Genomic DNA, 23,869 nt, shown 5'->3' with positions numbered 1-23,869 from the left:
AAGAGCCGTTCCCCACCCCAAGGAATGACAAAAGACAGTCTTTTGCCCATGTGCCGCCGAGAGCATGTGCAAATGGGCTGAGAGCAGCCACAGCCTGCCAGGAAATGTGCTTCCATGGCAGCAATGCCAAGTTTCCGCAAGGCGTGTGAGTCAGGGAGCCAGGATTGTCCAGGGGGAGTCTGGGTTATGACTGGTTAGAAGAGGAGATGTCGCAGTGGTGCTCCGGTGTGCTCTATCAGCACTACAGCACTGACTGCAATCAGGAAGTTAGCGAGGAAACAAGTGTGCCATCATAAAAAGAGGCACAGAGGTCTCTTACAAAACAATTTTTGGTTCACCTGACAGAATCTATTGAGTAGGGCTCAATCTGGTACCATTTTTTGCTGGAGAAAGGATCTACAATTAGGCAAAATGTGGCAATATACTTAGGTGTTCTAGATTCCATTTTTCCCTTAGATAGCTACCTGCATATAATTTTTTTTTTAAATTTAGGATATTAATTCTTTTCCCCAATTAAGGGGCAATTTAGTGTGGCCAATCCACCTACCGCACATCTTTTTTGTGTTGTGGGGGCGAAACCCACGTAAACATGGGGAGAATGTGCAAACTCCACACAGTGACCCAGAGCAGGGATCGAACCTGGGTCCTCAGCGCCGTGAGGCAGAAGTGCTAACCACTGTGCCATCGTGCTGCCCTACCTGCATATAAATTACAAGCCTATAACTTGAAACAAATGTTCAGTCCACATCCTAAACCACAAAATTAAAGTTTATCATCTGACAGCATTGGTTGTTTATTGATAGCTTCAGCTTCTTATGTAACTACATAAAATTCTCACTCATAGATGTTCAAACATTGCTGGTTCTCAATCTCAGCTGAGTTGTCAAATGCGAAAAGCTGAATCAATGTGGGGGTGGAAGAGCAGCAAGGAACACAATTCTAAAATTGTAACCATGGCACCATCTATGCTTTTGTTCACACTGAGGCAGATGGTTAAACAGTGGTAGGCACATGGGTGTGCCAGATCTGTGAGCAAATTATTTTTTGACTCCTCAGTTGGGAATCAGCAAAAGCTACTTGGAGAGAGAAAAAATGTTTCAAGGCTTCTATGCGACAGCTTCACAGTTTGTTCTAAGCTATATATTATTCTATAAGTGACACTCTAGGCTCTGGTCCCTACACTACCTTTTACGCAACACACTTCCGCCTGTGTATTATCCTGAAAATGAAAAATGAAAATGAAAATCCGTATTGTCACAAGTAGGCTTCAAATGAAGTTACTGTGAAAAGCCCTGTTCGGGGAAGCTGGTACAGTAATTGAACCGTGCTTCTGGCCTGCCTTGGTCTGCTTTCAAAGCCAGCGATTTAGCCTTGTGCTAAACCAGCCCCTCCTGTATTTAATGCAAGCCAGCTCATGTGTTAATCTGTATGTAAAAACTTCAGCCTAGATTTCATGCAGTCACACACTATAGTCCCCTTATTATCCTTCACATAACATGTTACAATTAGTGTGCTATCCTATATGTCTGTACTGAAGTGAATTGTATTGAAGTGATACCAAAACTTGTGGAGTTAAATGGCGAAACCAGGAATAAAATTACATTTTTCCAGTATCAGCTTTCCTGCATCCATATACTTCACCGAATCCTCCCCTTCCGATTATTCGATGTACACTGAAGTCATTCATCGTTAGCTGCAAAGTAAATGAAATACCATTACTCCTGTGCACTGACTGGCACATACACACTGGCAGGCCATTAAATAGGAGCAATCCCAGCAACAAACATGTTGAGAAAGTGTGCTGTAAATATTTTGCATTTCAGCATTCAGACTCTTTTTTAAGTGACCTTGTTCTTATTCTCTCAGAGAGGGTATAACTGCAAGATATAATCCAAGACAGTGGCTGTTACTACATGGCGAATGCAAAAAAGGAAGTAATGCAAGACAGGATATTACTTCCTATATATTACTTCAAAGAAATGTCAAGGGATAGAAAGTATTACTGCAGGACAGAATGTAGAATAAAAACTGTTATTTCAAGCAAGACATGCAGTGATAATGTGGAAAGCAGAAACCTTACATTATTCAATAAGTGTTTTATATCAGCATATGACGAAATATATCAGCTCCCTGTATACAATTTTGAACGGCAAAAAATTAATTGTTTATTCAGACCAATTGTGATTCTTACCAATTTTCTTCAGATACCTCGGTAGTAAGACCAAGCTCTGACCACTGTCCAATTATAGCATTACTTGAATACACTTCCACTTCTTGCATGCTTCAATAAGTGCAAATATTATAACTACATCTGTGGCTCAATGGGATTAGATTTACTGCCAAACCAGAAAACCTGCCTTAATGTGACTAAAATCAGACTGTGGGTTAGGTGGGTATATCTAATCTGATTCCCTCCCATAGGTTGAGATAGGCATAGGTAATTAAAACAATGCAACAAAAAAATTTCTGAATTTACTTGGTCCTAACTTTGTTACGTTAGCATTTTATTTACTTGTCCCATGGAGGTGGATTCATGGATTTCGATTCATCTGGATCGCATGATAGAGTTCTTTTAATTTGAAGGCAACTAGGTGAGGGAATGCACAGGTCGATTGCCCGTCAGCTGCGAAGAGCAATTTAGTCAACTTCAAGGACCACTTTTCAGCGAACTTCACATCTAAAACAGGCATTTTGAAACAGCTTACCAGCTCTGGGCTGGTACAGCAGCAGCAGCACCCCGCCCCCCTAATCCTGAAGAACGAGGAAGAGATTCTTGCTTCTTTTGGCCTCACAGGATTAATATTTAGCAGTTATTAAACCTTATTCTGACAGATTATATGATCAGAGTTCCCCTGATGAATTCACTTCCCAATAGACTGTTAACCTGTTACTGAAGTCTTATATAATTGGATCCCATTTTACACAATTTCAGGATACAGGTGAGCACCTTAGCTGCCCATGAAAATATGGGTGCAAATCAGGGAGCTTAGGGAAAGTGAAGTGAATCAGTAGATTACTGAGGTTTAACTCAGTTACAATCCGATGTCAACTGGATGAAATTGGTCCCTACTCATACAATTACTTGCTATTGCAATTACTTGAAGCAAATACTTGTGAAGTTTTCAGATTGTAATATTTAGGTTATAACATGCTGCTAAACCTCTGTGCTTGTGTGTGCGGTTAAGTAAAATACATCACCGTGTCTGCGTGGGTTTCGCCCCCACAACCCACAAAAGTGCAGGCTAGGTGGATTGGCCACGATAAATTGCCCCTTAATTGGAAAAAATTAATTGGATACTCTAAATTCATTAAAAAGAAGAAAAAAAAAAGTAAAATACATCATAGAAAATATGTTATTTTGTTCATGAGAGAAGCATAAAGTCCACATATCACAGAATAACTGAAGGATGTTATTATAGAGTGAATCCTTTATACTGTTTATTTTTTGGTGATAACAGTGATAAGCAATATGTATTCTGTTCGAATATAATACTGAGATCAATGTTAGAGGAAATTATTTATGGAGTTAATAATGAGAGGTTCATAAACTACATGGTATAAAGAAACTTGTCCCATGGCATTAAGGTGGACATGTCCCCAGGACCAGATGGGATCTATCCCAGATTACTGAGGGAAGCGAGGGACGAAATAGTTGGGGCCTTAACAGATATCTTTGCAGTATCCTTGAGCACGGGTGAGGTCCCGGAGGACTGGAGAATTGCTAATGTTGTCCCTTTGTTTAAGAAGGGTAGCAGGGATAATCCAGGGAGTTAGAGACCTGTGAGCTTGACGTCAGTGGTAGGCAAACTGTTGGAGAAGATACTGAGGGATAGGATCTATTCACATTTGGAAGAAAATAGACTTATCAGTGATAGGCAGCATGGTTTTGTGCAGGGAAGGTCATGTCTTACAAACCTAATAGAATTCTTTGAGGAAGTGACAAAGTTAATTGATGAGGGAAGGGCTGTAGATGTTATATACATGGACTTCAGTAAAGCATTTGATAAAGTTTCCATGGCAGGTTGATGGCAAAAGTGAAGTCGTATGGGGTTCAGGGTGTACTAGCTAGATGGATAAAGAACTGGTTGGGCAACAGGAGACAGAGAGTAGTGGTGGAAGGGAATGTCTCAAAATGGAGAAAGGTGACTAGTGGTGTTCCACAGGGATCCGTGCTCGGACCACTGTTGTTTGTGATATACATAAATGATCTGGACGAAGGTTAAGTAGTCTGATGAGCAAATTTGCAGATGATACTAAGATTGGTGGACTTGCAGATAGCGAGGCGGACTGTCAGAGAATACAGCAAAATATCGATAGATTGGAGAGTTGGGCAGAGAAATGGCAGATGGAGTTCAATCCAGGCAAATGCGAGGTGATGCATTTTGGAAGATCTAACTCAAGAGCAGACTATATGGTCAAAGGAAGAGTCCTGGGGAAAATTGATGTACAGAGAGATCTGGGAGTTCAGGTCCATTGGACCCTGAGGGTGGCAACGCAGATCGATAGAGTGGTCAAGAAGGTATACAGCATGCTTGCCTTCATCGGACGGGGTACTGAGTACAAGAGTCAGCAGGTCATGTTACAGTTGTATCGGACTTTGGTTAGGCCACATTTGGAATACTGCGTGCAGTTCTGGTCGCCACATTACCAGAAGGATGTGGATGCTTTAGAGAGGGTGCAGAGGAGGTTCACCAGGATGTTGCCTGGTATGGAGGCTGCTAGCTATTAAGAAAGGTTGAGTAGATTAGGATTGTTTTCATTGGAAAGACAGAGGTTGAGGGGAGACCTAATTGAGGTCTACAAAATTATGAGAGGTATGGACAGGGTGGATAGCAACAAGCTTTTTCCAAGAGTGGGGGTGCCAATTACAAGGGGTCACGATTTCAAGGTGAGAGGGGGAAAGTTTAAGGGAGATGTGCGTGGAAAGTTTTTTACGCAGAGGGTGGTGGGTGCCTGGAATGCTTTGCCAGCGGAGGTGGTAGAGGTGGGCACGATAGCATCATTTAAGATGCATCTGGACAGATATATGAACGGGTGGGGAACAGAGAGAAGTAGACCTTGGAAAATAGGCAACAGGTTTAGATAAAGGATCTTGATCGGCGCAGTCTGGGAGGGCCGAAGGGCCTGTTCCTGTGCTGTAATTTTCTTTGTTCTTTTGTTTGTATTTATATGTTTAGGTATATGGAATATATGGGATAATAGAGTGATTTAGTGACCAAACCCAAGATGTTCATGTAAATATCCATACTCTACAACACCAGTGTAACATGTGCTTAAATGTCAAATTTACACAGTTAACGTAACTTGTACCTCTTGTGTCAGAGGGATGTATTTTCAAGCCCGATGAATTGGACATGTAATTTGGGCTAAAGCTTTATGGTACTAAAGAAGTGCTGGCATTGTTAGAGGTGACAATCCATTGAATGAGCCAAGATTTATCTCCACTGGAGTTCTGGGTAGCCAGAACTGGGTAGTTTGTAGCACTGTGGTCTTGATATGCCTTGGGAAGTCACAAGTATTGGGCTCCTATTCCATGATATCCTTGGAACCGTCTAATTGTACTGTGGAATCAAATATGCAGTACATCAATGATTGAGCTACAAGTGCTTGGGCCGTATTGCAAAGTGCTCACTAAAATGGTCAGATCTCTACTCCAGGAATAAAATAATTCAAAGCAGCTCTACTTGGCAAAGGTACATTCCATTCCTGGGAAAAAAGGGCTAATTAACAAGCTCGGAGCAGCCCATTGACAAACACAATAATTCGAGAAGGTTCGAGCAGCCCATTGACAAACAATTCGAGAATGTTTTCAAATGAGCAGACCTAAAATCCTGTTTCTGCACGACAGATGAGTTGTCAAATCTTTTTCCAGAAAAGGCAATTCCACATAATTCATAGAAGTGTTAACGGTTGCCATTCGGTCTGCCATTTCTGTGCTGACTCTCCGAATGAACAATTCACTTACCGCTATTCCCCTGCCATCGCCCCATAAACCTGCACACTTTTCCTTTTTAAATACTCATTCAATTTTCCCTTGAATGTCTTCATTGAACCTGCCTGCATCACAGCATCAGGCAGTGCATTTCAGATTCTGTACACTCATTGCGTCAAAAGGTTCCTTCTCATGTCTCCGTTGCTTCTTTTGCCAATTACCTTTAATCTGTACCAATTTGTTCTTGATCCTTCCACCAATGGGAACAGTTTATCCCCATCTACATTGCCCAGATCCTCATGATTTTGAATGTGAACCTTACAATCAGGAAGTGTTGTTAGGACGGGCATTCTAGGATTTTAACCTGATGACAGTGAAAGAACGGTGATATATTTCTACGTTAGGATGGTGTGTGGTTTGGAGGAGAACCTGAAAGTGGTGGTGTGCCCATATATCTGCAGCTCTTGTCCTTTTAGGTGGTTGAGGTCGCAGGTTTGGAAGGTGCCATCAAAGCAGTCTTGGTGACCTATTGGAGTGCATCTCGTAAATGGTACACACTGCAGCCACTGTTCATCAGTGGTGGAGGGAGTGAATGTTGAAGATGGTGGATTGGGTGCCAATTAAGCAGACTACTTTGTCCAGGATGATGTCGAGCTCCTAGTGTTGTTGGAGCCGCATTCATCCAGGCAACTGGAGTGTATTACATCACACTCTTGACTTGTGCCTTGTAGATGGTGGCGAGGCTTTGGGGGGGTCAGGAGATGATTTATTCACTACAGAATTGCCAGCCTCTGACCTGCTCTTGTAGCCACAGTATTTATATGTCTAGTCCAGTTCAGTGTTGGTCAATGGTAACCCTCAGAATGTTGATAGCGTGGAATTCAGCAATGGTAATGCCATTGAATGTCAATGGCAGACAGCTAGATCCACTCTTGTTGGAAATAGTCATTGCTTGGCACTTGTGTGGCACAAATTATTAGCCAAGCTTGAATATTGTCCAAGTTTTGCTGCATATGGACACATACATCAGTTTCTGATGACTCATAAATGCTGCTGAATATTGTGCAATCATCCACAAACATTCCCACTTCTGACTTTATGATGAGGGGAAATTAATTGAGGAAGCAACTGAAGATGGTTGGATCTATGCCAGGAAAACCCAAGGAACTGTAATATTTGTCTTTTGAGAATATTCTTGTTGAGGATGTGTGAGGTGAGTGGTGATTGAAGCAACAGTCAGGGTGATTGTGAGAATCTAAATTGACAATAAGTTTGATATGGTAATCAGCATAAAAGGACTTCAAACAGGTAATTTAAATGGCTTGTTGTGGTTCAAAGGAGAATATATGAAGTTTTTAAAAGAAAGATGGCAGTAGGTAAATTAAGGATAGGGTGAGTTTACTTTTCTTTTAAATCTTAAAAGGTAAAGCAAAGAAATGAATTTAATTCGTTCTGAAAAACTGCATTTCTAAAGAGACTGGGTGAGACAGTGGATAGATGAAAAACAGAATGTATTTACGGAGATCAGGAAACCTATGTGGGGCATAGGTCTCAGCAGACAGCAGCAACAGCCAGCAATTCAGCAGCGTGAACAAAGCCAGGCCTGTACAACAAACAGCTGTTAAACTCAGAGGACACACCAAGAGGAATTAAAGGTCCTGTGTGGTAGAAGTTACTAGGTTTTTTTTAGATTTTAAAATCTACAAGAAGATAAGGGGAAGGTTAGCTCTGAAGGTAGTTAAATGAAGGTTGTCTGGAACTATTTTAAAATGTTGTTACCGTGTGAATCTACCGCTGTTTTTAAGTGTAATTCTATTTCTTTTGCCTTTCTTTTTTAATAAACATTTACTTTCCCATAAAATCATCACAAGTAGTCGGGGACATCAGGTGAGATTCTCCGCAAATGCGGAGAGTTGTAAAGGCTGCCGTGAAACTGGCCGTGTTTCACGGCAGCCTTCACGCCCGTTCCCGGGACCCGATTATCCCCCCCCCCCCAATCGGGGCTAGGAGCGGGACCCCGGGAATCACCGTCGTTAAGGCCGCGCGCCAAGATGACGCGCGGCCGGCACCAACCTGCGCATGCGCGGGTGACGTCATCACGCCATTCTCCACCGCCGCCCGACAAGATGTGGCGGCTTGATCTTGTCGGGCGGCGGAGGGGAAATAGTGCATCCCTTTTGGACGCAGGCCCGACGATCGGTGGGCACCGATCGCGGGCCTATACCCTCCCGAGCACAACGGTGGTGCTCCCGTCCCAAACAGGCCTCTGGATGCCCCAAATGGGCATCCAGCGCCCGTTTTTACGACGGCAGCAAGCAGGTTTGTTTGCTGCCGTGAAAAAACGGGCGTAAAGGCCCAGCCACTCAGCCCATCGGCCGCGGAGAATCGCCGCTCGCTGTAAAAAACGGCGAGCGGCGATTTGTGACGTGGGTCAGGCGAGGGGGGAGGGGGAATAGCGGGAGGGCGTGAAAAATGTCGGGAGGCCCTCCCGCTATTCTCCCAACCGGCGTGGGCAGCGGAGAATCGCGTCCATTATTTTCCGGACATCAGAACCTCTCTTCGTACAATAGAAATTATAAAAACAAACATGCTGGCATTCGTTTCAAATTTCCCTCTGGTATTTGACCAGCTCAGCATTTACCAGCAGCTGTCCTATCACATCCGGGACACTACCCTGAGAAACTCTTGCAGCGATTTTCTGGTGCTGAAATGATTGACCTCCAACTGGCACAGTGGTATTGTCACTGGATTAATAAACCAGAAACCCAGAATAATGTTCTGGGGTTCAGGTTCAAATCCTGCCACAAAATTAGAATTCAGTAAAAATAAATCTGGAATTAAAAGTTTAATGGTGACCATGAAGCCATTGTCGATTGTCGTAAAAGTCCATCTGGTTCACAAATGTCCTTTCGGGAAGGAAAGCTGCTTTCTTTACCTGGTCTGGCCTACATGTGATTCCAGATCTTAGCTGCCCCCACAAGGGCAATTAGGGAAAGGCAATAAATGCTGGCCCCGCCTGCGATGCCCACATCCCATGAATGAATTAAAAAATAACACAACCACCTTCCTTTGTGTTAGGTATGACTCCAACCAGTGGAGGGATTTCTCCCTGCTTCCCATTGACTTCAGTTTTCTCGGGCTCCATAAATGCAGGCTTGATGTCAAGGGAGGTCACTGTTACGATGTGGGTAAGGGAGGGATGAAAACGTGTGTGCTAAACTGGCTGTTAGCTGTGATTAAAGATTGTCCTTTTGCTCATCTCAGCACTATATCGCCATCAAACTTGATGTACTTCACCAATCATTCCATCGTGGAAGTACATGTATTCCTCTCAAAAGAAAAAATTAGCATGACCTCCTTGCAGTTGATTTTGAGGTGGATCAACTATGCTTGAATAATAATTGGCTTGCGAGATCCATGCATATAGCTGTGTTTGCTGAGCATCAAGGTTCTGCAACATTACAGGTACAATTCTAATGATTTTCTAGAATTATTTCCTGGCTGCTCTTTCTCCAGATAAGTGACTGGAAAATGTCACAACCTTGAGCATCAAAGGCAATGCATATTCCTTTATAAGTGGTGTTCCCTGCTTCATTTCCAAAATTCACCAAGTACACATAATCAAAATAGGCCTCAAAATGACACAACAATTGACCACATACTTGTGAAAGGCTTGACATGTTCTTTATTGTCAAATGTTGCCAGGAAAGTATTGACTATTTCTTTATCAAGAGCTCTTAGCTGTCATGCCATCAAATTTGAATGCTGTGGTACAAGTGACAGTACCAAGCTACAAGTGACAGTGCCGAGCAACAAAGAGAATTTTATTGCTCACCCCAAGTTACACTTGAGCAGGTGGTGTTGGGTCTTCATCTTGAACTATTAGGCCACATAAACCTAGGACCAGGCTTATGTGGCTGCCAAGGGTATGAACTGATAGGCATATCACGTGACCATTGACCATCCAATCTCTGCATCAAAAATCATAAACAAGCTGAAGGCAGTCTTTGGATGTGTATCGTGAAAGGAACTGGAGCTGTTAGGTGAATGGAAAAAGGCTCTAAATAAAATTGAAAGCTCTTCTCAGCATTCAAGAGCTACTGTGAAAGTAGATTATGATTCAATGTTTTGTTAGGCTAAGAGGATCATTAGGGAGATGAAACGGGATCAGTGGATTTCATTCACCTGCAAGGCTGGGCAATTACACAGAAATTATCCAAAATTATTTTTCAATTGGATAAAGCTGTCTTTATTTATGGTTTAAAGGGTCCCTTTGGGCTAATCAATGGCATACAAGTCCAGTAATTATGAAACAAAAATCTGTAAAGTCACCCTCTGAGTCTGGAATGAGCATTATTACATGGCATCCATTAAGTGGGATGTAGTAAAGGTTCATCTGCTAGAGGTTAAAATGTCAGTGCAGTGTGTTGTGTAGGCTAAAAGTCTTAATAAACACTTAGAAGACGCCACAATATTCATCAGACACAGACATGATCTCACATTTTATGGGGAGTTTTGCTGCTAGGAGTTCCTGGTATCTATTATGCCAAGCAGGAACATACAAATTAGGAGCAGAAGTAGGTCACTTAGCCCTTCGAATCTGCTCGACCATTCAATAAGATCCTGGTGATTTGATTTTAACTTCAACTCCACATTCCTGCCAACCCTTGATAACCTTTCATCCCCTTGCTTATCAAGAATCTATCTACCTCTGCTTTAAAATATTCAAAAATTCTGCCTCCTCGCCTTTTGAGGATGAGTACTAAAGACCCATGGCCCTCAGAGAAAAAAACATTTCCTCATCTGTTTTAAATGGGGGATCCTTTTTTTTTTAAAAACAGACAATTTTATTGAGGTATTTTTTGACACTGTAAACAGTAACAATATACATTAGTGTGCAAATACCAATTACAAAAACCATAGTGCAAATAACAGTTCCTCTCTCGCAAATAGACCCGCCTATTCTTCCCCCCTACTGTATACTATTCTACCCCCCCCCTTCACGCTGACGATTAGTTCCCCGCGAAGAAGTCGATGAATGGTTGCCACCTCCGGGCGAACCCCGATAGTGATCCTCGCAAGGCGAACTTGATTTTTTTCTAAGCCGAGAAAGCTTGCCATGTCCGACAGCCATACTTCGGTCTTTGGGGGCTTTGAGTCCCTCCAGGCCAATAGTATTTGTTGCCGGGCTATCAGGGAAGCAAAGGCCACAACGTCGGCCTCTATCCCCTCCTGGACTCCTGGGTCCTCCGACACCCCAAAAATCGCCACCTCTGAACTCATCGCCACCCTTGTTTTCAGTACCCGGGATATGACGTCCGCAAATCCCTGCCAGTATCCCCTGAATTTTGGACACGCCCAGAACATGTGGACATGGTTCGCTAGTCCTTCCCCACATCTAGCACACTTGTCCTCCAGCCCAAAGAATTTGCTCATCCGGGCCACCGTCACGTGGGCCCGGTGAACTACCTTGAACTGAATCAGGCCGAGCCTGGCACATGTTGCGGTTGCATTTACCCTCCTCAGAGCGTCTGCGCATATGCCTCCCTCCAACTCCCCACCAAGCTCCTCCTCCTACTTGAGTTTCAGTTCCTCGGTCCCCGTGTCCTCTGCTCCCATAAAGTCCTTATAAATATCCGAGACTCTCCACTCTCCTACCTCACCCCTGGAAATTACCCTGTCCTGGATCCCCCTTGGTGAAAGGCGTGGAAAGGACGGGACCTGTCTACGTACGAAATCCCGCACCTGCAAGTACCGAAAATCATTCCCCTCGCCAGCCCGAACTTCTCCTCCAGTGCCCTCATGTTCGCGAAGCTCCCTTCCAGGAACAAGTCGGCCATCCTTCCCACCCCCGTCCTCCGCCACATTCGAAACCCGCCATCCATCTTCCCCAGGACAAATTGGTGGTTGTCACATATTGGGGACCAGACCGACGCTCCCACTTCCCCGCATGCTTCCTCCATTGGCCCCAAATTCCCAGATGGGTGCCATTACTATAGGGCTGGTGGAGTACCTGGCCGGCGGGAGCGGCAGAGGAGCCGTGACCAGGGCTGCCAAGCTGGTGCCCCTGCATGAAGCAGCCTCCACCCGCTCAGGGATCCCTTATTTTTAAGCAGTGACCTTTAGTTCTAGATTCTGCCCCACAATAGGAAACATCCTCTCCACATCCGCCCTGTCAAGACCCCTCAGGATTTTATGTTTTACCTTTTACTCTTCTAACAAATCCAATACATATAATGAATTACTTTGATGTATAGTCACTGATGATATAAATACAAACATATCAACCATTTTATGCACAATAGGATCCTGCAAGAGGAAATTAGATAAATAATCTTTTAATCTGTTCTTGATAGTGCTGCTTCAGGAGGAATTCTGATCGGGACTCCCTGCTCTTCTCATGGTGTCAGGAAGTCTTTAATATCCAAATTAACAATCAGATGAAGACTTGGTTTAGCATGTTGTCTGAAGGATGGACAGCACAAAACTGTATATCCCTAGATTTTATACTGGACAGCAAGGTATCACTGCCACTAATTCACAAGTCAAACCCTCAGAGTTGCAGGTAATGAACCCTATGAAACAACTTGCACACCACATTTTAATGATACTACAAATGGATCAAAAGTAAACAGTGTACTCACATGGATGTTTAGTTCTACATTCTTCCACTGGCAGAACCTAGTGAACCTGTCACTGCAAAAGAAATCAAAAATGAGAACTGGGGTGAAGTCCCTGGATCACAGCTGTTGAACTTGAGATGTGGAGGCAACAAAACTATAAAGGACTGTTGCAGCTCAGATCAAAGATGATTTCAATTTTATCCCCTTCTCTTATGGACACTGACACTTGCTAGAGAACAATTCCACATGAGTATCAAACTTCTCTGTTTATTTGTCAGAAACAACATTCTTCATGTATGAACTACACAGTGAATGGCACCCATGGAGGGCATTCTCACCAAGCTCAATACTTTTCTTCTCTGATGCCAATACACGTAATGTCCAGCAGGGTTTCCCAATTGCAATCAGGAACCAGAACTCTTGAGTTTTTTTCAACTGTACTTGTTTAGTGGCATTGAAGGTGACTGTAACACAACGGCTGCCCCGACTGATATCAGGTCACTGACCACAGAGTGGAAATCAAACATATAACCATCTTTGTCTTTTACATCTAAAGCAGACAGGCAAGAGCTTTCACTCAAAATCAATTCAAGCAGTTAGCGAGACAACATTGCTCAAGCAGTCAAGCATTGGAAGCAGAGATCTGGCAAATTGCCTTGAATCTAATACCATCAGATTTGTATGTGTTATACATAATTTCTCAGCTTTTTTTTTAAATCACTATCCTTTCTTTCCTTATGTAAAAAACTCAAATTGGACTACTTAAAACATCATTCTCTGCTACTTCCCTCATGTGAACCTGGGCAATAACTGACAGTAGATAACAGCAGTCATATCTCATCCTCACACTCTTAAACCATTATAAATGGAAATCATTTGTGCATACCTCTCCATAAGCAGCACTCATACAGCACCTACACTGTTATAACCAGGAATCACACAGCACGTACACTGACATGAACAGCACTGGTACAGCATGGACACAATACCTCCCCGTTATAGCACAGCACATACCTTGATAAACAGCAGTAGCACAGCACGTACTATGTTATAAACAGTTCTTACACAGTGCATACTCAGTTACGAGTAGTTGCTCAGCATGTACTGTTATAAGGAGCAGTTGCACAGCATATACTCTTTTCTAAACAGCATTTGCATAGGATATAGCTTTTCATAAACAGCATTCATACAGGTGTATTTTTCCAGAAACAACATTCATAAAGCAAGTGACATTTCATCAGTGACATTTGGACAGTGCACAACTCTCCATAAACAGCATTCACACAGCATGTGCATTTCCATAAACAATATTTGCACAGCACATAACTCTCCCTAAACAGCAGTTGCACAGCACATAGCCTCCATAAACACCATGCGCCCAGCAACTAGCTCTGTAAGGACCAGTACACTTGAACTGAACCTACCTCTCTATAAATTTCTGAAAAATTTTTCCCCGTAGGCTGTCACAGATCTCTTCTATGTATGGCTGGTAGAAAGAAATGACAATTAAAAATTGATAATGAACAGGTTGCTGAAGCTGGAACGTCCACAGACTGTACTCATGTGGCAGGAGGTGGCTGTGTATTTGTGAAAGCTTCATAACGAACCACACTACACTTTAATAAAGAAACCTGGAAGTTGGGAACTCCAGCCATGTCCCTTTGCTTAGCAACAGATCTTTATATACTTGGTGGACACTGAACAGCAATTAAAAGCAAAAATGGATGCATAGTGCTTTAAAACACAGTAGAGAAGTGTGAGTTTGGACTGGAAGTTCTGCCAGCTGTGGGATGTGAGGGTATGGGTGGGAAGGAAAGAACAGTGCTGCCTGGATACCATGCACTGCACTACAAGGTGTAAAAGAGCAATCTGGGGAAAAGTTTACTCATAGCTGCTGTCTTGAACTGGGTATTTTCCAGAAACTGATCCCATCTTTCAAGCCTTTTGGATAGTGAATGGTGCATGGCATGAGAGAAAGAAAAAGATAACAAAACATACAAAAACTGGAAGTGAGAAAGCACTGACATAAATACGAACTAAACAAGGGTTGTAGACCATTTATACAGGACTGCTTTTGCTATTCACAGGACTGCTGTAACACTATAAGAATGTATGCATTATAAAAATATAGTAAGTTTTAGGAACAGGAGTAGGCTCAGAAAATGCATCCCTATTTGATCAAATGTGACTGATTTGACTTTTGATATTTGTTAGCAAATAACAATTGTTTTTTCTGTCTTCACTTGCCCTATGAACACAATACTGACCCTGCCAGATATTACTGCGTGCAATCCTCACCAAGGAAACATAGGAAGAAGAATATGCCAATTAGCCCCTTGAATCGGTTTCACCATTCATTAAGTTCTTAAGGATCTGTGCATGAAAATCCATTTGACCCCCTTTGATCCAGGTCTCTGGGTACATTTACCTAACAAAACGCTACTGGCCTTAGTCTTAAAATTCCAATTTACTCAAAGTCTTAAATTCAAGATTTCCTTAACGTTTGGTGCGAAAAGCTGCTGCAACAAAAACATAAAATACTGGACAATCTCAGCAGGTTAGACAGCATCTGTGGAGAGAGAAGGGAGCTAACGTTTCTAGTCTGGATGACTCTTTGTCAAACCTAGAGAGAATTGGAAATGGGGTCAGATTTATACTGGTAGTGGGGAGGGGAGTGGAGCAATGGGGCTGGATACGGGGTCAGCTATAGGTGGAAAGAGATAAAGATGTTGAGGACAGAAGATAAAAGGAATGGGGGTGATAGTGGCACATACAGAGATTAGGGGGCAACAGAAAGCTACTAAAAAAGCTATAAAGAAGAGTAAAATAGATGATGAGAGTAAACTTGCTCAGAATATGAAAACAGATAGTAAAAGTTTCTACAAATATATAAAATAAAAAAAAGTGGCTGAGGTAAATATTGGTCATTTAGAGGATGGGAAGGGAGATTTAATAATGGGAGATGAGGAAATGGCTGAGTAACTGAACAGGTGTTTTGGGTCGGTCTTCACAGTGGAAGACACAAATAACATGCCAGTGACTGATGGAAATTAGGTTATGGCAAGTGAGGACCTTGAGAGGATTGTTATCACTAAGGAGGTAGTGATGGGCAAGCTAATGTGGCTAAAGGTAGACAGGTCTCCTGGCCCTGATGGAATGCATCCCAGAGTGCTAAAAGAGATGGCTAGGGAAACTGCAAATGCACTACTGATAATTTACCAAAATTCACTAGACTCTGTGGTGGTCCTGGCAGATTGGAAATTAGCAAACGTGACACCACTGTTTAAAAAAGGAGGCAGGCAGAAAGCGGGTAATTATAGGCCAGCTAGCTTAACTTCGGTAGTAGGGAAGATGCTGGAATCTATCATCAAGGAAGAAATAGCGAGGCATCTGGATGGAAATTGTCCCATTAGGCAGGCGCAGCATGGGTTCATAAAGGGTAGGTCGTGCCTAACTATTTTAGTGGAATTTTTTGAGTGCGGTAGATAATGGGGAGCCAATGGATGTGGTATATCTGGATTTCCAGAAAGCATTTGACAACGTGCCACACAAAAGGTTGCTGCATAAGATAAAGATGCATGGCATTAAGGCTAATGTAATAGCATGGATAGAGATTGGTTAATTAATAGAAAGCAAAGAGTGGAGATTAATGGGTGTTTCACTGGTTGGCAATCAGTAGCTAGTGGTGTCCCTCAGGGATCAGTGTTGGGCCCACAATTGTTCACAATTTACATAGATGATTTGGAGTTGGGGACCAAGGGCAATGTGTCCAAGTTTGCAGACGACACTAAGATGAGTGGTAAAGCAAAAAGTGCAGAGGATACCAGAAGTCTCTAGAGGGATTTGGATAGGTTAAGTGAATGGGCTGGGGTCTGGCAGATGGCATACAATGTTGACAAATGTGAGGTTATCCATTTTGGTAGGAATAACAGCAAAAGAGATTATTATTTAAATGATAAAATATTAAAACATGCTGCTGTGCAGAGAGACCTGGGTGTGTTAGTGCACGAGTCGCAAAAAGTCAGTTTACAGGTGCAACAGGTGATTAAGAAGGCAAATGGAATTTAGTTCTTCATTGCTGGAGGGATGGAGTTTAAGACCAGGAAGGTTTTGCTGCAATTGTACAAGGTGTTAGTGAGGCCACACCTGGAGTATTGTGTTCAGTTTTGGTCTCCTTACCTGAGAAAGGATGTACTGGCGCTGGAGGATGTGCAGAGGAGATTCACTAGGTTAATCCCAGAGCTGAAGGGGTTGAATTACGAGGAGAGGTTGAGTAGACTGGGTCTGTACTCGTTGGAATTTAGAAGGATGAGGGGGGATCTTATAGAAACACATAAAATTATGAAGGGAATAGATAGGATAGTTGCGGGCAGGTTATTTCCACTGGCGGGTGAAAGCAGAACTAGGAGGCATAGCCTTAAAATAAAGGGAAGTAGATTTGGGACAGAGCTTAGGAGGAACTTCTTCACCCAAAGGGTTCAGAATCTATGGAATTCCTTGCCCAGTGAAGCAGTTCAGGCGCCTTCATTAAATGTTTTTAAGATAAAGATAGATTGTTTTTCGAAGAATAAAGGGATTAAGGGTTATGGTGTTTGGGCCAGAAAGTGGAGCTGAGTCCACAAAAGATCAGCCATGATCTCACTGAATGGCGGAGCAGGCTCTCGGGGCCAGATGGCCTACTCCTGCTCCTAGTTCTTATGTTCTTATGTATTAAAATGTGTGAATGGCAGAACAAAGGTGAGCAGTGTGCAAATAGCAACTGGGAATTGTTGGCCCAAGTGGAGTTGGGGGAAGGGATGGGGAACAATGGTGAGGGAAGAACAGATCACTGGAAGAAATAAAAATAAAAATAAATTGATAGAAATAGAAATGGGGTAAAGGTGGTGAAGAGAGTTCAATGTCAAGTCAGAAAGGCTGTAACGTGCCTAATCAGAACGTGAGGTGTTGTTCCTCCAGTTTGCGTTGGGCTTCACTGGAAACACTGCACAGGCCAAGGGTGGACATGTGGACACGAGAGCAGAATGGTGATTTGAAATGGTAAGCGACAGGAAGGTCTGAGTCCTGCTTGTGAACGGAACAGAGGTGTTTTGCAAAACGGTCACCCAGTCTGCGTTTAGTCTCTCCAACGTAGAGTATACCGCACTGGGAGCAGCGAATGCAATAGACCAGATTTGGGGAGGTGCACATGAAGCGCTGACTCACTTGAAAAGAGTGTCAGGGACTGAGATGGTGAGCAGGGAGGAGGTAAAGGGGCAGGCGTTACACCTTCTGCGAATGCATGGGAAGGTGCCGTGGGAAGAGGGTGAGATGTTGGGGGTGATGGAGGAGTAGACCAGGATATCCCAGAGGGAATGGTCCCTGAGGAATGCTGACAGGGGAAGTGAGTGGAAATTTGTTTGGTGGTGGAATCATGCTGGAGTTGGCGAACTGGCGGAGGATAATTTTTTGATGAGGTGAAAAGTGAGGACATAGGGGCACTCTATCCTGGTTCTGGGAGGGAGGAAAGGGGTTGAGGGCAGAGGTGTGGGAGATGGGGTCGGACATGGTTCAGAGCCCTGTCGACCACAATGAGTGGGATACCATGATTAAGGAAGAATGAAGATATGTCAGCAGCAGTTTTGGAAACTGGCACCATCAGAACAGATGCGACGGAGGCGAAGGAACTGAGAGAATGGGGTGGAGCCCTCAGAGGACGGGTTGTGAAGAGCTACATCACGGTGGCGCAGTGGTTAGCATTGCTGCCTCACGGCACCGAGGTCCCAGGTTCGATCCCGGCTCTAGGTCACTGTCCGTGTTGAGTTTGCATGGGTTTCGCCCCCACAACCCAAAGATGTGTAGGGTAGGTGGATTAGCCACGCTAAATTGCCCCTTAATTGGATAAAATGAATTGGGTACACTAAATTTATATTTTAAAAAAGAGGTAGCTGACTTCCGGTGGCAGCGATGACCGAGTGAGCCGCACATTTGGCGGGCTCTCACTCCGGCGGGCGTTTAGGGGCTGATTCCCTGCGATAGCGGGACCACGGAACTGAAGGAAGGCGGCAGTGAAAGTGCTGAGGAGCGGGCTGCGGCACATGGAACAGCGGGAGTCCAGGAGGCAGAAGAAGAGAGAGAAAAAGGGACAAAGACAAGGAGCTGAAGAAACTTACCTGGAACCTAAGATGGCGGACACACGGACCCCGGACTCAGCAATCCAGCAGGTGCTGGATAACATGTTCCAGGTAATTAAATCCAGTTTTGAAGCGCTGAAGCGGGACAGCTTGGACCCACTCCTGAAGGCAGTGGATCAGCTGAACCAGAGGCTGGATGCGCAAGATGTTAAAGATAAGGAGCTGGGAGAGGCGGTGGAGGAGCAGGCGGATGCGCAGACGGTTGCGGCGCTAGAAATTGATGGGCTGAAGGAGTGGCAGAGAAGACTGCTAGACAGAGTGGAGGAGCTGGAGAATAGAATCCGCAGGAACAACCTGAGGATGGTCGGCCTCCCGGAGGGGGCTGAGAGAGCTGATGCCGCAGCGTTTGTAGCAGACCTGCTGAAGCAGCTGATGGGGGTCGAAGCCTTTCCGCGACCGCTGGAGCTGGAGGGGGCATACAGAGTGCAGGGGAGGCAGGGGCAGCCGGGCGGACCACCCCCCCCCCCCCCCCCCCCCCCCGCCCGATGGTGATTAGGTTCCACAGGTTCGTGGACAAGGAACGGGTGCTGCGGTGGGCAAAGAGCACCAGGAGCAGCGCGTGGAACAACAGTGTCCTCCGCATTTACCAGGACCTGAGCCAGGAGGTGGCTCGGCGGCGAGCAGCCTTTAAGCAGGTCAAGGAGGTGCTGTTCAAGGAGCACATGAAGTTTGGTCTGCTGTTCATCGGTTCGTCTATGGGTCACGCACCAGGGTCAACACCACTACTTCTCCGAGCCTGAAGAAGCGATGGACTTTGCGAGGGATCAGGGGCTGGTCCCGAAAAGAGGCACAACGGGTGCGAATCCGGGCCCGAGGACTACCGTATGAGGGACGCCGAATGGGCCTGGACTGCTGTTCAACGGTTTGCTGGGTCAAAGGTGCCAAACGGAACATTTGGGACTCTTTCCTTTGTTCATGGACACTGGTTTGTTTTTTGTTTTTTTTCTCTTATGTTTTTGTTTATTCCTCTTTTTTCTGTTTTCTCCTTTTCGGGCGGATTTTTACTTTTTGTGCGGCTCGCGGAAGACACTGGAGCCAGCACGGTAACGAAGGGGGGCCGGTCAGCAAGGGGGGGGCCAAGGACGTGGGTTGGGGGGTTTTTGTTTTGTTGATGTCCATGCCTTCCTGTGCCAGTGAGTTTGCTCCAGTGGGTTGGAGAGGGGGATGGGGCACCGGGGAGGAGGACGGGGAAACAATGGGAATGAGACAGGAGGGCGCCGGAGTGATGAGTCACCGGGCTAGCAGATTGGCTAGTTAAGGGAGTCAGGTTGGGGGGGGGATAACAGCCAGTGGATGGCAGGGGTGGGGGTATCGGGGGATGTTGTTGGGGGGGGGGGGGGGGGGGGGTTGTTCTGCTGACGTGGGAGGGACTTGAAATAGGCACTGGAAAGGAGGTCGAGGGTGGAGGCAGCTATAGGGCGGGCCAGGAAGGGCGCGACGCACGGGTCAGGGGCCGGCCCGAGAAAGGCTATGGCTGACCGGCGGGGTGGGGGGGGTGGGATGTGCCCCCCGACCAGGCTGATCACCTGGAACGTCAGGGGACTGAATGGGCCGGTTAAGAGGGCGCGGGTGTTCACGCACTTGGGGGTTCTGAGGGCGGACGTAATTATGTTGCAGGAGACACATCTGAAAGTGTCTGACCAGACCAGGCTAAGGAAGGGCTGGTTTAGCCAGGTCTTCCACTCGGACTTGGACTCGAAGTCCAGGGGGGTGGCAATCATGATCAACAAGCGGGTGCAATTTGAGGCGGAGGGCATAGCCGCAGACAGGGGGGGCAGATACCTGATGGTACGTGGCAGACTGGAGGGGAGAAGAGTGGTGCTGGTGAATATATATGACCCGAACTGGGATGACGTGGACTTCATTAAAAGAGTGCTGGGGAAGATCCCGGACCTGGACTCTTGCAGGCTAATAATGGGAGGGGACTTTAACATGGTCCTTGACCCGACTTTGGATCGGTCGTGTCCCAGAACGGGTAGACTCCCAGCAATGGCAAGGGAGCTGAAAGGGTTTATGGAGCAAATGGGGGCAGTGGACCCCTGGAGATATTGACAGCCGACAGGAAGGGGCTACTCGTTTTACTCGCATGTCCATAAAGTATATTCTAGGATAGATTTCTTTGTACTAAGCAGGGACTGTATGGGGGAGGTAAAGAACACGGAATATTCGGCAATTACTATCTCAGACCATGCCCTGCACTGGGTAGACCTGCAGATCGGGGGGGCGAACTACCAACGCCTGCAATGGAGGCTAGACGCGGGATTGCTGTCGGAGGAGGGGATCTGTGAGAGGCTTCGGAGGTGTATGCAAAATTACTTGCAGGTGAATGACACGGGCGACCCAGTGGGAGGCGCTAAAGGCAGTAGTGCGGGGGGAGCTGATTTAAATTGGGGCCCACAGAGCCAAGGCAGGCAGGGCAGAGATGGATAGATTGGTCAGGGAAATGGGTCGGATAGATGAAGAGCACGCGGAGTCCCCGGGGGAGGTTTTACTCAAGGAGAGGCAGAGACTACAGGCGGAACTGGGGGCACTATCCACGAGCAGGGCCGTGGAACAGCTTAGGAAGGCGAGGGGCGTGGTGTACGAGCATGGGGAAAAGGCTAGCAGACTGTTAGCGCAGCAACTCAGGAAGAGGGAGGCGGCCAGGGTAATAATTAGAGTGATGAATGGGGAGGGGCGCAAAGTGGAGGACCCGGCAGGATTGAATAAGGTATTCCGGGACTTCTATCGCAAGCTGTATACTTCGGAGCCGCTGGAAGAACCGGAGGAGATGAAAAGGTTTCTGGACGGGTGAACATTCCCAACAGTAGGTGGGGGCGAGTGGATGAGCTGGGGGCCCCGATTAGAGTGGAGGAGGTATTGGGGGGCCTAAAGGCCATGCAGTCGGGGAAGTCCCCGAGGCCGGATGGATACCCAGTAGAGTTCTATAGGAAGTTCTCTGAGTTAGTGGGCCCGGTCTTGGCGAGGGTTTTCAATGAGAAAAGGGACAGAGGGACCCTGCCGCCGACAATGTCGCAAGCCACTATATCACTGATATTGAAGCGGGGTAAAGACCCGGAGGCGTGCGGGTCCTACAGGCCAATCTCCCTGATTAATGTTGACGCCAAGCTCCTGGCAAAGGCACTGGTGGTTAGAATGGAGGACTGCGTACCGGAGGTGATTGGGGAGGACCAAACTGGGTTCGTGAAAGGTAGGCAGCTGGCGGCCAACCTGAGAAGATTACTTAATGTGACAATGATGCCCCCGGCGGGCAGGGAGGTGGAGGTAGTGGTGGCGATGGACGCCGAGAAGGCCTTTGACCGGGTGGAGTGGGACTATCTATGGGAGGTGCTTGGACGGTTTTGGTTCGGGGAGGGACTGGTGAATTGGATCAAATTATTATATCAGGCCCCAAAGGCCAGCGTCAGGACTAACAGAGAAGTGTCAGAGTACTTTAGGCTGTACCGAGGGACCAGACAGGGCTGCCCGCTCTCCCCGCTGCTGTTTGCGTTGGCCATAGAGCCGCTGGCGATTGCGCTGAGAGCCGCAGAGGGATGGAAGGGGATGGTGAGGGGCGGGGTAGAACAGTGGGTCTCTCTTTATGCGGACGACCTGCTCCTGTACGTGTCGGACCCAGTGGCCGGGATGGGAAGTATACTGGGAATGTTGAGGAAGTTCGGCCAGTTTTCAGGATACAAATTAAATACGGCCAAGAGTGAAATGTTTGTGGTCCAGGCAAGGGGCCAGGAGAACAGATTGAGGGGGCTACCGTTTAGGCTGGTTGAGGAAAATTTCCGGTACTTGGGAATCCAGGTGGCGCGAGACTGGGGCAGGCTGCACAAGTTAAATTTGGCAGGGGTGGTGGAGAAAATGAAGGGAGAGTTTCGGAGATGGGATGCACTCCCGCTGTCGCTGGCAGGGAGAGTGCAGACTGTAAAGATGACAATCCTCCCTAGATTTCTGTTTGTTTTTCAGTGCCTCCCGATCTTTGTCCCACAGTCCTTCTTCAAAAGAGTTAACAGGAAGATCATGAGCTTTGTCTGGGCGGGAAAATCCCCGCGGGTGAAGGCGGCGATGCAGGAGAGGAACCGCAGTGAGGGAGGGCTGGCTTTGCCGAGTCTGATTAATTATTACTAGACGGCCAACATCGCTATGATAAGGAAGTGGATGGTGGGTACGGGGTCTATCTGGGAGCAGGTGGAGGCGGCTTCGTGCAGGGGCTCCAGCTTGGCAGCCCTGGTCACGGCTCCTCTACCGCTGCCGCCGGCCAGGTACTCCACCAGCCCGGTAGTGGTGGCGACCCTGCGGATATGGGGCCAGTGGAGGAGGCATGTAGGGGAGATGGGGGCGTCGGTTTGGGCGCCAATCTGCGACAACCATCGGTTTGCCCCCGGGAGTATGGATGGGGGGTTTCGGGCATGGCGGCGAGCGGGGGTGGGAAGGGTGGGCGATATGTTTCTGGAAGGGAGCTTTGCGAGTTTGAGGAGCTTGGAGGAGAAATTTGGTCTGGTAAGGGGAAATGATTTTAGGTACCTACAGTTGCGGGACTTTGTCCGTAGACAGGTCCCATCCTTCCCACGCCTCCCACCAATGGGCAGAGGGCAGCAGAGCAGAGCTACTGATCAGCTGTTCGGGGGAAATTTGCATACGTGCAGTGCGGTCAGCCTAATTTGAAGGTGTACCTGCGAAGGAGACCCGAGGAGTTTGAGTGAAGGAAAGCATCCAGCAGAGCAGAGCTACTGATCAGCTGTTCGGGGGAAATTTGCATACGTGCAGTGCGGTCAGCCTAATTTGAAGGTGTACCTGCGAAGGAGACCTGAGGAGTTTGAGTGAAGGCAAGCATCCAGCAGAGGCTGCAGAGCAGAGCTACTAATCAGCTGTTCGGGGGAAATTTGCATACGTGCAGTGCGGTCAGCCTAATTTGAAGGTGTACCTGCGAAGGAGACCCGAGGAGTTTGAGTGAAGGCAAGCATCCAGCAGAGGGCAGCAGAGCAGAGCTACTGATCAGCTGTTCAGGGGAAATTTGCATCCGTGCAGTGCGTTCAGCCTAATTTGAAGGTGTACCTGCGAAGCAGACCCGAGGAGTTTGAGTGAAGGCGAGCATCCAGCAGAGGACAGCAGAGCAGAGCTACTGATCAGCTGTTCGGGGGGAAATTTGCATACGT

The 23,869-nt window shown here is 46.4% G+C and overlaps 1 protein-coding gene across 2 annotated transcripts in view; it reads right to left on the bottom strand.

Moving 5' to 3' along the window:
• Window positions 1-23,869, bottom strand: part of grk3 (G protein-coupled receptor kinase 3) — a 408,882-nt gene that overhangs the window by 136,145 nt on the left and 248,868 nt on the right. For both annotated transcript variants that reach the window (XM_038778587.1, XM_038778674.1), the window contains exons 6-8: window positions 13,980-14,041; window positions 12,577-12,628; window positions 1,602-1,693 (exon numbers count right to left, since the gene is read on the bottom strand). In XM_038778587.1, coding sequence (XP_038634515.1) covers window positions 1,602-1,693; window positions 12,577-12,628; window positions 13,980-14,041 — 206 coding nt within the window. The remainder of the gene's footprint in view (window positions 1-1,601; window positions 1,694-12,576; window positions 12,629-13,979; window positions 14,042-23,869) is intronic.

Source organism: Scyliorhinus canicula, chromosome 1 (genome assembly GCF_902713615.1).
Source record: "Scyliorhinus canicula chromosome 1, sScyCan1.1, whole genome shotgun sequence".
Classification (NCBI taxonomy): domain Eukaryota; kingdom Metazoa; phylum Chordata; class Chondrichthyes; order Carcharhiniformes; family Scyliorhinidae; genus Scyliorhinus; species Scyliorhinus canicula.
The sequence above is the reverse complement of the archived record's forward strand: the minus strand, read 5'-3'. Positions and strand labels throughout refer to the sequence as shown.